We start from the raw sequence: 13815 nt of genomic DNA, 5'->3' as shown, positions 1-13815 counted from the left end.
CAGGTTAGTCGTTGAGTACACCATCGCAGGCGCTCCTGTCTGTGATGCAGCGCCAAGGGCAACCGCAGCCATGGTCTCCGAGCTGATAGTCCATGCTGCTGCAAACGTCGTCGAACTGTTCGTACAAATGGTTGTTGTTTTGCAAACGTCCCCATATGTTAACTCAGGCATCGAGACGTGGCTGCACTATCCGTTACAGCCATGCCGATAAGATGCCTGTCATCTCGACTGCTAGTGATACGATGCCGTTGGGACCCAGCACGGCGTTCCGTATTACTCTCCTGAACCCACCGATTCCATATTCTGCTAACAGTCACTGGATCTCGACCAACGCGAGCAGCAATGTCGCGGTACGATAAACCGCAATCGCGATAGGCTACAATCCGACCTTTATCAAAGTCGGAAACGTGATGGTACGCATTTCTCCTCCTTACACGAGACATCACAACAACGTTTCACCAGGCAACGCCGGTCAACTGCTGTTTGTGTATGAGAAATCGGTTCGAAACTTTCCTCATGTCAGCACGTTGTAGGTGTCACCACCGGCGACCACCTTGTGTGAATGCTCTGAAAAGCTAATCATTTGCATATCAAAGCATCTTCTTCCTGTCAGTTAAATTTCGGGTCTGTAGCACGTCATCTTCGTGGTGTAGCAATTTTAATTGCCAGTAGCGTATTAACCCATCACCTAATACATTAGTGGGCCCTGGTATATATACTTATTTACAATACTGCAGCTCATCTCGATTAGTTACTTGGAAATTTTGTTATTTCTATTTTTATTACGGGCATTTCTAGTTCTACTGATGTCTTATTCTACATATTTCTTTTATTGCTACGTTCTTGAAGTTGATATTATTCTGTATTTACTACTTGAGTAACAACTCCACACTGTCTGCAGCGTTACAGGTATGCCAGCGTGTTATAAACCTACGTTTTGGCCGTTTCCACCGATCTAATCCCAGTGGGCATGCCTCTGACACCGGGCTGGCCCAGCACGTTTGAATTGCTGCAGTTCTATGCTAATGTTCTTATTCTATCTTATCCTTCGTCTAACCTAATACTTATTCTTACTGTCAGGTCCGGTGAGTGTCCTGAACAGTCTGAATGTGTACCCTCTCCCTAGTCCGAGACGTGGCGCATCTCAGCCGTGAAGCGGCTGGCCAAGTCCACGCCGCGGCGGAATAGAATGGGTGTACAGAGTCTCAATCGGGTTTAGTGTGTTATTGACTGTTCCTTAAAAATTCTTATAAAACTTTGCTCGATATTTCATTGGAAAGTTTGTTTAGGGTTTGAAAATGGTCCCCATGCCTGAGCAGGTGGTACGTGTCGTGATTTGCTAGTTGTTGTCTTGGAAATTCTTCCAATCCATATGTGGCATCCAGCAAACCAGTGCTTAACAGTATTGGTTAAAAACAGTCTTGGTTGTAATTTTTAGTTTTTTATTTTCAACGACGCGTTTCGCCTTATTTAGGCATCTTCACGTTATCTACATAGAAAACAGAGAACGAATACTTCTATTTAAGAATCGCGATCGATTTGTGCAGACTTGGATAACCTATAAGCATGTATAAACGGATCACCTATTGAAAGAGCAAATACCTTAATTTGGTATTTCTTAGAAAAATCCTTTAGTCAATGTAGCCAAAGGGCATCGTCAAATATATCAGGCCCACATCGCCTTCGGTATGCTTACTACCTGAGCCCCCATCTTCCTCTGTTACTCGCTCCTGTGAACGGGAACGCGTTAGCAGATCTTGGTACCTCCCGCGTCCATCTAGAAAATGTAATGATTTTACTATTTTATATTTCTAGTTTTTACTGAGTTTAACGAAGGCGATGTTGGCCTGATATGTTTGACGATGCTTTTTGGCTACACCGACTAAACGATTCTTCTAAGAAATTTGCTCTTTCAGTAGGTGATCTGTTTATACAAGCTTATAGATTATCCAAGTCTGCACAATGCGATCGCGATTCTTGAATAGATGTATTTCTCATCTGTTTTCTATGTAGATAACCTGAAGATGCCTAAATAAGGCGAAACGTGTCATTGAAAATAAAAAAGCTAAAAATTGCAACCAAGACTGTTTTTAACCAATATAGTTGTTGTCTTTATTGTGCCGCTACATCGTCGAAGAGGTGACACTCATACACCAAATGGTCTGGGGTGCCCTGTATGACTGCACAGTCACACGTTGGTGTAGCGCGCTTCCCAAACCGGCTTGGGTATGCCGGGTAGGGTCCTTGTCCGGTAAGGAAGTGCAGCAGTCCTCTCGATGGCTTGAAGTATTTGAGCCGTAGTCGCTTCGTAATATTGGGCAGAAATTAGTGCGTTCTACGACCCGTCTTGTCGCTATCCCACTGTTCCGGCCAAAGTTCTTCGCCCCCTTTTATTCCCTGCGTGAATCCCCATTATTTCAGCTGTTCTATCCATCTTCTCCTTTTTATAGTTTGTGTCGCTTCAAGTGTCAACAGTTACGGTAGAAGGCGGTGTGTTTGCCAGGCCCGGCGGTGCAGTGACGCAGGCGGAAGGGCGGTTCGCGAAGCGGCAGCGGGCGCCGCAGAACCGCAACCTGATCAACCTGATGGGCCTCCACCAGTCGTCTGGCGAGGCCGAGGTCCAGGGCTCCGACAGCGGCATCTCCATAGAGTCGCGCACCGGCCACCAGCACCACCACGTGAGTGTACTCTCTCAGCCACGCTCAGTTGTCGAACCGGTGGCAGCAAAGCACGCTCCGACGCAGAGGAAGGTTTCAACATCGCGATGCCTCAGAAGACTTTTTTTTTTGCTGAAGTCGTCGTGTTGCGATCTTCCTCCGTGTTAACATATGGCTCATCCACGAATTCAGTCTTGAAAAACAGTAATCAATTGTCTTGTTTTATGTAATTGTTGTTCTATTTAGCCTTAGCAGATTACTCCCTTCTGGCGCACTTTGACTTTCGATCAGGAAAAATACCTACAAATAAATATTACAAAATATTTCAATTCCTCATGTGCCTTTGTGGTTAAGATATGTGTATCTGAAATATTATTGTCAGGTAAATTGTAATTCCCAACACAGCAATAGTGGATGATAAAATAATAATAATGAGGGAAGGTGGGGTAAACTGCTCAGAGCGTGGAAAGTGGCCATTGCATATTTTTTGCCCTGAACAGTGCTGACTCCTGCTGAGAAGTAGTCAGACTAGTTTTGGTACCCTCCATCGTTGTTGCCAGTGAGTTTGGCAGAGAAAGATTGTTTCGTTATTTTTGGATTTCAGTCGTCTTATGTAAAGTAAGTAGTAGTAGTAGTAGTAGTAGTAGCTTTATTCATCTGTACATCTCTTTTTACAGGATATAGGACATGTCAAAGTATTTACAAATTTAGATCAATGTAAAATAAGCTAATTCGTATTTACATATATTTACAGACTTCTAGTTAGAGACAATCATTAGATTTACTCCTGGTATACATTACTTTTTTTACAAATAACTTATTAAATAATGTAATGCCACATTGTTCACTCATATCTCACTATCAGTCACTGCACACACTATACACACATTGTTTCAAAGCACTTCGCTCATTACACACACACACACACACACACACACACACACACACACACACACAGGTTATCTCTGAGCCATTTTCTGTACTGCAACTTCCCATTTGCTATGCTATCCTGAAAAGCTGAGTCAGCATCCCTCTATAATGAGTGAGATGTTGAGCTCAGAAAGAGGAAGAGGTGTTAGTATTGTGCTATGTGTAGCTTGGGGGTAAGTATTTCTAGAAAGGAAAAAATAAGGCAAAAACATAAAGTGAAGGTGTTATGTGGAATGTTATATATTTTATAATTCATGGCATTAGTTTTCTTTATGCTCAATGTCACTTTATTACTTATTGACCAGTCATAAACTTCCTTGAGAGCTTCATTTGCTTTCTCAGCAAGGAGTTCTCTTGTTTTCTCAGTGACTATAATATTGCTGTCATCAGCGAAGAGGATTTTTTCACCATGAGTAACACTACTGGGAAAGTCATTGATGTATATCAAGAACAGTACTGGTCCTAATATGCTACCTTGCGGAACCCCTATATTAATGTATTTGGGTTCTGATAAGTGTTTTACTAAAAGTTTAGATCTATTTGAAGTATGTGTTACCTCTACTCTTTGTACCCTATCTGCTAGGTATGAGCGAAACCAGTCATTAGTTACCCCTCTTATTCCTAATTCGTCTAATTTACTTAATAGAATCTTACGATCGACTGTATCAAACGCCTTAGAAAGGTTCAAAAATATGCCTGTGACACACTCATCTTTATCAAGAGCATCAAGTAGAACTTTTGTGAATTCTACTATGGCTGACTCATTTATACATTGCTCAAAAGAATTAGGCAGCATGAATTTGGGTGTCTGGCATACTCCATTCAGTAATAATTGAGGACTTGGTATGTTACCGAATTGTACCTCTCTATTTCACAAATGAAGAACACAACAAAACACCATTACATCATCGTTCATTTACATAACAAGACCTGAAATGTCCAACAGGTGTCGAAAACGAAGTGGGAACAATCATTCATCCCGTCATCCTGAGAGCATCAGTAAATGTATGCCCTCCGTGAGCGTTTATCACCTCCTAATACATACGTGACATGCTGCGTACGAGGGTCATCCTGTTGCATCCGTTCCCATTCTTAAAGAGAGCTCTCGAGAGTCCTTGGAGAGGATTTGATGGAACAGGACGGCCACAAATACGCCTGTCAAGCATGTCCCACACTACTCGATGGATTCAGGTAGGTACCCGCAGCCGGCCATTCCACTGCTTGAGTGTCCAGCCATCGCAAGACAGCCCCGCTGATGCCCTCCGCATACAAATACAGCGTCTGGATTACAACGTTATATCGTTACTTTTACTGAATTTTAAGGTTTTATAGACAAGATTAGCATGTATTCTTGGTTTTCAAATGGTGTGTTGAAATTTCCATTGAAACTAAACTCGCCTTGTGTGTGTGTGTGTGTGTGTGTGTGTGTGTGTGTGTGTGGTTGGCTCTGAGCACTATAGGACGTAACTGCTCTGGTCATCAGTCCCCTAGAACTTAGAACTACTTAAACCTAACTAACCTAAGGACATCACACACATCCATGCCCGAGGCAGGATTCGAACCTGCGACCGTAGCGGCCGCGCAGTTCCAGACTGTAGCGCCTTTAACCGCTTGGCCACCACGGCCGGCTGTGTGTGTGTGTGTGTGTGTGTGTGTGTGTGTGTGTGTGTTTGTGTGTGTGTGTATGTATTTTGTCGTGTGGTAATATGTTGATAAAGAACTGTGGCAGATTTCTTCTTGCGTGCTCTTGAGTCCGTTGAAAGTCGCCGTGTTTAGCTGTGGGTTCGTTCGCCGATCACCCCAGCGTCTCTCCAACTCCACGTCGACATAGTGTAGCTGAAACTTTCTATAGTAATTAGAAAGAGTAATACTTACGTTTGAATCTCACCTAATTATTTATCAGAAATGAGCGATTGTTTACTTCTCCCTTGAACACAACTTTTATTCTTGCTATCGAGTTTCAACACGTTGTTGTTGTTGTTGTTGTTGTTGTTGTGGTTTTCAGTCCAGAGACTAGTTTGATGCAGTTCTCCATGCTACTCTATCCTGTGCAAGCTTCTTCATCCTCCAGTACCTATTGCAACCTACATCCTTCTGAATCGGCTTACCATATTCATCTCTTGGTCTCCCTCTACGAGTTTTACGCTCCACGCTGCCCTCCAATACTAAACTGGTGATCCCTCGATGCCACAGAACATGTCTTAGCAACCGATCCTTTCTTCTAGTCAAGTTGTGTCACAAATTTCTTTTCTCCCCAATTCTATTCAGTACCACATTAGTTATGTGATCTACCCATCTAATCTTCAGCATTCTTCTGTGGCACCACATTTCGAAAGCTTATATTCTCTTCTTGACTAAACTATTTATTGTCCATGTTTCACTTCCGTACATGGCTACACTCCATACAAATACTTTCAGAAACGACTTCCTGACACTTAAATCTATACTCGATGTTAACAAATTTCTCTTCTTTAGAAATGCAAATTGTAAATAGTCTTCATTTTATATCCGCTCTACTTCGACCATCATCAGTTATTTTGCTCCCCAAGTAGCAAAACTCCTTTACTACTTTAAGTGTCTCATATCCCAATCTAACTCCCTCAGCATCACCCGAATGAATTCGACTACATGCCATTGTCCTCGTTTTGCCTTTGTTGATGTTCATCTTATACCCTCCTTTCAAGACACTGTTCATTCCGTACAGCTGCTCTTCCAGGTCCTTTGCTGTCTCTGACAGAACTACAATGTCATCGCCAACCTGCAAAGTTTTTATTTCTTCAAAATGGTTCAAATGGCTCTGAGCACTGTGGGACTTAGCTTCTGAGGTCATCAGTCCCCTAGAACTTAGAACTACTTAAACCTAACTAACCTAAGGACATCACACACACCCATGCCCGAGGCAGGATTCGAACCCGCGACCGTAGCGGTCGCACGGTTCCAGACTGTAGCGCCTAGAACCGCTCGGCCACTCCGACCGGCTTTATTTCTTCTCCACGGATTTTAATTGCTACTCCGAATTTTTCTTTTGTTTTCTTTACTGCTTGCTCAATATACAGATTGAATAACATCGGGGATAGGCTACAACCCTGTCTCACTCCCTTCCCAACCACTGCTTCCCTTTCATACCCCTCGACTCTTATAACTGCCATCTGGTTTCTGTACAAATTGTAAATAGCCTTTCGCTCCCTGTATTTGACCCCTGCCACCTTCAGAATTTGAAATAGAGTTGTAATACGTAATATTCACAATCATAGATTCCCTTCGTCTGTATCAGAGCAAGAACAAAATCGGAGTCATTAACATTACATTCAGGAACAGAGGTAATAAAAATCAGAGAAAACGCATTGATAATGTTCGCTTTTCTTGTGCAATGTGTAACGCTCTGGTTCTTACACACAGCACAGTATCTGACACAGATATTTCTGTAATAAAATGTGATATTATAAGGTCCTTTCTCGTAACCTGTTCATTGCAGTGTGATCGGGCAAAATGACTCCTGTCACCCTTATGAGATCGTATTGCAGTGCTCTGACGGTAGCCGTGAGAAGCCGCAAGGCACAGATGGCCAGATGTCGTTCTTCACGTGGGGTTGTCATGCGTCGACGATTCTGTCCAACTCGCTTTGTGTACTGACCTGTTTCCCTGTAGCGTGTACGCCACCTATGGATGACACGTGTCGAGACATTGGCATCTCCAACAATACCAAGGAAAGTCCATTCTTCTTGAATCAGACTGCCCTTACAATTTGCACTTCATTAAGATGCCGCATTACACGTGCGTGGTCCAATACAACATCCACAAATGACATCTTTCATCTGTGTATCTCACTAGACGACACTGCTACACTGGTACTCACTCACATCTGACGGGTCAGCTGACATTGTAATGCATAGCACTGCCGAAAGGTGGTGAATAACTTTAGTTGTTGCATTCACTGAAAGCGAACATCTCGATCTATGCAATAAGACCACAGGTATCGCCTGTGTCAAAATAGATTAGCATATCGGAAGCCGATGCGCATATTCCTGTGATTCTTTCGAGCAATGTATTGTTCTTGTCTACGTACAGTAATATGTTTTTACCATACCAAAGTTTAAACAACGTCTTTTCGCCTACAAATATAGTTACGTGCTGTTTCTTTCGGTCTGATAGTTTCATCTGTGAACCACTAATGCGGAAATGGTGTCCGATAGGGAAAAATGACCCCGCTATTCGTTGGGAAAAATGATCTATGTGCTTACTGGAAAAGTAGTTAGGTACTTTCAAATACCGTGCATAACACCGCATAAAAATGTTATTGGCTCCAGCCGCTTGGAATTGTTTCAGATATTAGACCATCAAGATGCCCAAAAAACATGAAAACATCCCGAAAATCACAACACCACCTCTCCCCAGCCCCCCATTCAAAGAAAATTGGCCACTATGTATGCCTCCAGAAAAATGCTTATAGTTGCTACACATTATTTTCTTTTACGCTTTCAAATGTTTTGTATGCTACATTACAACGTGTAGATTAAAAATGCGTAAGAGGCGAGCTGCTACAATGGTTTTGTGAAATTCAGTTTCTCTGAGAGTGGCCACTTTACCCCATCTTACCCTACTAAATAGTCTAATAATAATAATGCAGTACTGATAACAGCAGACATCAATAATAGCAATAATATCAATATTATATTGTAATCTAAGACTTCTGAAGCCATTTTTAGTATAGTCATATTGCCAGAAACAGAAGGGTTAGTGACAAAGGAGAGTACTGAAATGACAGTAACCATACCTATGCAGGATGGGCCCTAAGTCAGTTCTCAGTAGCAATCCTTAGACTCTGTTTTACCTGTCGTAGTGGTAGTGATTTGTGACCCTGAGTAATGCGTCGTACCCATAAGTCAGTTGACACAGGCAGTTTACGGTTTTTATTTGTTGTTACCTGAGAAACAATGAACATAAAGTTAACTACAAAACGGCATGTATTTGTTTTGCAGATGTGGTGGAAATATGACCAAAATTACAATGATATTTCTGGTTTGTTTGTGGCACGTTTTCGAAACATCCCAGACGATAGTGGAACTTCTTCACACAGGTGGCCCAAAGTCTGTTATCAAAGATGAGGACGTTAATGTTATTGTCCAATGTTTTATGCAATCACCGAGCGTATATCAAAGAAAAGCGTGCAAGGAGTATGAAATACCAAGAACAAGGCTACGAAGGATTCACTAAATTCTGAAATTGAGACAACTTAGGCCTACGTTGCTTAAAGGCGTAGATGAAGATGATCCGGATAGGTGTATGGAATTCTGTGAGTTGAACATAGTCCACTAAGAAGCAGAGCCCGAGTTCTACAAAAGCATTCTTTGGGGCTACGAAGTGATTTTTAAGGTGAATGGCAGAATTAAGACTCACATGTGTCTATTAGTCTTCTAGGCCTGTGTGACGATGGAAACACACTTAAACTCTCATGACATGAGAGGACGGACAGAAATTTTCAGTGGTAGGCTATTTGGGCCTTTTTTTTTAACGGGACTTGCAAATTCTGCAGATTGCTTAGACATGTTTCAAGAAGCGTTAAGACAACCGGACAAAGTTCACTTTTTGACCATCTACTGCCTGTTAAGGAAAAGATGCTGGAGCAACACCCTATTATGGAGTTACTGTGAGAGACTCTCTGAATGAAAACTTTGATGAATGAATTGGTAGACGCGATACTACTGAATAGTATCTCTACAGATATTGCACCCATGGATTTTTCAGTTTGAGATATGCTAGAATATGAGGTTTATTTCTCAAGATCCGTGATGTCGAACGTTTGATGAAGTTAACCCAGTCATAATTTTAAAACCTACAATCTAGGAAGATTTGTGACAAAATTTGCAAATCAGTGTTGAAAAGATGCTATGTTTGCTTACACCACCACAGAAACTACTTTGAGCATCTATTGTAGGTTCACTGAACTCTACATCTCTTACTGTGATGTTAATAAACTTGTAGTTTCTCTAGTGTTATTTCACCAACAGCATTTTTGACACCTGACTACAAGTTCACTGTTACCAGCTATTTTGATTGCTAATAGTAAACTTGTAATTTCAACGGATATCACTGAAAGTCTTTATAAAGCCTAATCTAAAATGTTGACATTTAAAATGACAGAACCTGTTAAGAAAGAGCAAGTATTTTCTTTTTTGAAAGATATCATTTTTACGGAAGTGACTGTTAAACTTTTTATTTCCACTATTGCAATTTCGGCCTTAGGCCATTATCAAGTGCAGCTGAAATACAAAATGTTTATAAAATATTTTACAAAAATCGTTGAGTATTTTGACATTCGGCCGATTACACAATTTGAAAAATGCAGCTATGTAACTACGTTTACTTACATGTTTTGGATGTAAGCTATGTCAGCTTTATACAGGCTGACATAGTTATATGTCGTTGTCATTTGCTGTTATATACATTCGTAACGCTGCTAAGTAGTGCGAGCACACATGTCCACACATCGTAAAACAGCACAGTCTGTACGTACACATGTTCGTTCTCCCATCACTAGTAACTTTTGCACTAAACCACAGCAACGAATGACTGTTTACGGGCTACTGGTAGCCGTTTTGGAGCGTAAACGGATTACAGATATTATTCTAGTTTTGAGTACAGCGTCATTGCAGTCCTAGCAAGGATGGAGTTATGCACTTGTTTTACAATTGTGGAACATACTATGAGGGTCACTCCAAAAGAAATGCACACTATTTTTTTAAATACATCTTTTATTCTACATGTTTGAAAGTCTTATAGTGTGTAGATACATCCTTTAGGAACAATATTTTCATTTCTCCACATAAGTTCCATCCTTCTCAACTGCCTTACGCCATCTTGGAACCAGCGCCTGTATACCCGCACGGTAAAATTCTGGACCAACCTGTTGGAGCCACTGTTTGGCAGCGTGCACAAGGGAGTCATCCTCTTCAAACCTTGTTCCACGAAGAGAGTCTTTCAGTTTCCCAAAGAGAAGATAGTCACATGGAGCCAAGTCAGGAGGGTGTCAGGCGGGTGTTTCAGTGTTGTCCATCCGAGTTTTGTGATCGCTTCCATGGTTTTTTGACTGACATGTGGCCGTGCATTGTCGTGCAACAGCAAAACATCCTGCTTTTGCCGATGAGGTCGAACACGACTCAGTCGAGCTTGAAGTTTCTTCAGTGTCATCACATATGCATCAGAATTTATGGTGGTTCCACTTGGCATGATTTCCACAAGCAAGACTCTTTCCGAATCGAAAAACAGCGTAGCCATAACTTTTCCAGCAGAAGGTGTGGTTTTGAATTTTTTTCCTTGGGTGAATTTGCATGATGCCACTTCATTGGTTGCCTCTTCGTCTCTGGTGAAAAATGATGGAGCCGTGTTTATCACCTGTCACAATTCTTCCAAGAAATTCGTCTCCACCATTCTCGTACTGTTCCAAAAGTTCGCTGCATATCGTTTTTCTTGTTTCTTTGTGAGCCACTGTCAATATCCTGGGAACCCACCTGACACAAACCTTTTTTAACGCCAACACTTTCAGTATTCTGCAAACACTTCCTTCCCCTATCCCAACGTAGCGTGACAATTCGTTCACTGTGATTCGTCTGTCAGCAGTCACCAGTTCGTTAACATACTGCACATTGTCTGGAGTGTGTGCAGTACGAGGCCTGCCGCTGCGAGGACAATCCTCAATATTGCCGTGCCCGCTTTCATCATGTAACCTGCTTGCCCACCGACTAACTGTACTGCGATAGACAGCAGCATCTTCATACAGCTTTTTCAACCTCTTGTGGATGTTTCCCACTGTCTCGTTTTCACAGCACAGGAATTTTATGACAGCACGTTGCTTCTGACGAACGTCAAGTTTAGCAGCCATCTTGAAGACATGATCCTACGGCGCCACTCATGGGAACAGGTTGAACTAAGTTTGAAAACAAGCGGGAAGGATGTATCAAAGGTTCAAATGGCTCTGAGCACTATGGGACTTAACTACTGAGGTCATCAGTCCCCCAGAACTTAGAACTACTTAAACCTAACTAACCTAAGGACATCACGCACATCCATGCCCGAGGCAGGATTCGAACCTGCGACCGTAGCGGTCGCTCGGTTCCAGACTGTAGCGCCTAGAACCGCTCGGCCACTCTGGCCGGCTGAAGGATGTATCTACACACTGTAAAACTTTCACACATGCAGAATGAAAACTGTATTTTTTCAAAAATAGTGTGCATTTCTTTTGGAGTGTCCCTCGTATAATTCTTTACATAACCTACTCTTAATGTTAAGTGTGTAGGAACAGGACGCAATTTATTTCCTTGTAGATTTTTTTTTACATGGTAGTTAAAATACGTTTAGGTTTTACATCGTTTTATATAACTGTATGTATTATTTTGTACATAGTATAGTTTTGTATATTGCCTACTCTTGATGTTAAATTGGTATAGGTTGTTTATTTCGTCGTAGGTTTTTAACATATCACAATTAAAATCGCGAAGTTCCTCATATTGCCCCACACAACCTCAGGCATTTTCTTGATCAACAGCACGCTCCCACACAACCACCTTCATTTAATTAAAGCACGGTTGGCGTGACACTCTGCCAACTTTACATATATTTTAAGCACACAGATTGATCGTTGACATATAGACATAAAATCAGGTACATATAAGATGTAGTATTAAAGGCAATCGTCGTTACATAACTAAATTAATCATAAAAGTAGTGTACATTTTCGTTTTGATGAGATTTCGTCGTTTTATGATAATCGTAATATAATGTTTTTATTACGTTAGCCTAAGGAGTGGATATTGGCTATGTTCTGAATGCAAAAAATACTATTCTGTTACTTGCAGGCGGCCGGCGACTTCTCGGAGCTACCGTTCGACATGCCCAAGTTGCGGCGGCGGCAGCGCCAACTGCAGCTGCAACAGCAGCAGCTGCTGGGCGACCCCAGGGCTCCCGGGACGGCGACATCCGCGGCGCCGGCCGCGACAGCGGGGGAGGCCGGCGGTGACGTCATAGGCGGCGGGGGCGGCGGCGCGGCTCGCAGCAGCGACGCCTCCTCCGTGGACCTCGCTGACCTGCCCTTCGACATGCCCAAGCTGCGGCGGCGCATGCGCAACTCGCTCGGCGCCGGGCTGGCGCTCTCGTCGGCCGACGCGGGCAGCACCGAGTCCAGCGCCTCTTCGAGCCAGGGTGGCCGAAGGGACAGCCAAGGTCAGTGCGCTTCTTACTGTCCGCTCGCTGGCGACACACTTCACAACCGATGTATACTGGGCCACAATGGCTCCCATACACGGATGATTCCTAAAGCCGTAGGCACACGGACCGTGCATCCGAGCGTTGAGCGTTCCGAGTTTCTGGCGTCATAGCGTGGAATAGCACGCTCGGGAGTCTCTCCGAACGTACAGAGTAATATCTGGCATGTCAGATATTCTCAACGTGCGTCTGAGCGTTGACCAATGAGAGGGCACAACGCCACCTACGTCACAAGCACGCCGTCACCCTTCAGTACAGGTTGTGAGGTGCCATATTGGCATTCATTTCAAGCCTACATGTATACAGGGTGTTACAAAAAGGTACGGCCAAACTTTCAGGAAACATTCCTCACCCACAAAGAAAGAAAATATATGTGGACATGTGTCCGGAAACGCTTACTTTCCATGTTAGAGCTCATTTTACTACTTCTCTTCAAATCACATTAATCGTGGAATGGAAACACACAGCAACAGAACGTACCAGCGTGACTTCAAACACTTTGTTACAGGAAATGTTCAAAATGTCCTCCGTTAGCGAGGATACATGCATCCACCCTCCGTCGCATGGAATCCCTGATGCGCTGATGCAGCCCTGGAGAATGACGTATTGTATCACAGCCGTCCACAAGACGAGCACGAAGAGTCTCTACATTTGGTACCGAGGTTGCGTAGACCAGAGTTTTCAAATGCCCCCATAAATGAAAGCCAAGAGGGTTGAGGTCAGGAGAGCGTGGAGACCATGGAATTGGTCCGCCTCTACCAATCCATCGGTCACCGAATCTGTTGTTGAGAAGCGTACGAACACTTTGACAAAATGTGCAGGAGCTCCATCGTGCATGAACCACATGTTGTGTCGTACTTGCAAAGGCACATGTTCTAGCAGCACAAGTAGAGTATCCCGCATGAAATCGTGATAACGTGCTCCATTGAGCGTAGGTGGACGAAACTAAAATGAGCTCTAACATGGAAAT

General features: G+C 43.0%; 1 protein-coding gene across 1 annotated transcript in view; it reads left to right on the top strand.

The window, feature by feature from the left end:
• The window catches only part of LOC126095649 (uncharacterized), a 394024-nt gene that overhangs the window by 298315 nt on the left and 81894 nt on the right, over positions 1 to 13815 (top strand). Inside the window, exons 12-14 of the mRNA XM_049910410.1 lie at positions 2504 to 2678; positions 12440 to 12571; positions 12614 to 12803. Of these exons, the coding sequence (XP_049766367.1) occupies positions 2504 to 2678; positions 12440 to 12571; positions 12614 to 12803 (497 nt within the window). The remainder of the gene's footprint in view (positions 1 to 2503; positions 2679 to 12439; positions 12572 to 12613; positions 12804 to 13815) is intronic.

This window comes from Schistocerca cancellata, chromosome 8 (assembly GCF_023864275.1).
Source record: "Schistocerca cancellata isolate TAMUIC-IGC-003103 chromosome 8, iqSchCanc2.1, whole genome shotgun sequence".
In the NCBI taxonomy this organism is placed as follows: Eukaryota; Metazoa; Arthropoda; class Insecta; order Orthoptera; family Acrididae; genus Schistocerca; species Schistocerca cancellata.
The sequence above is the reverse complement of the archived record's forward strand: the minus strand, read 5'-3'. Positions and strand labels throughout refer to the sequence as shown.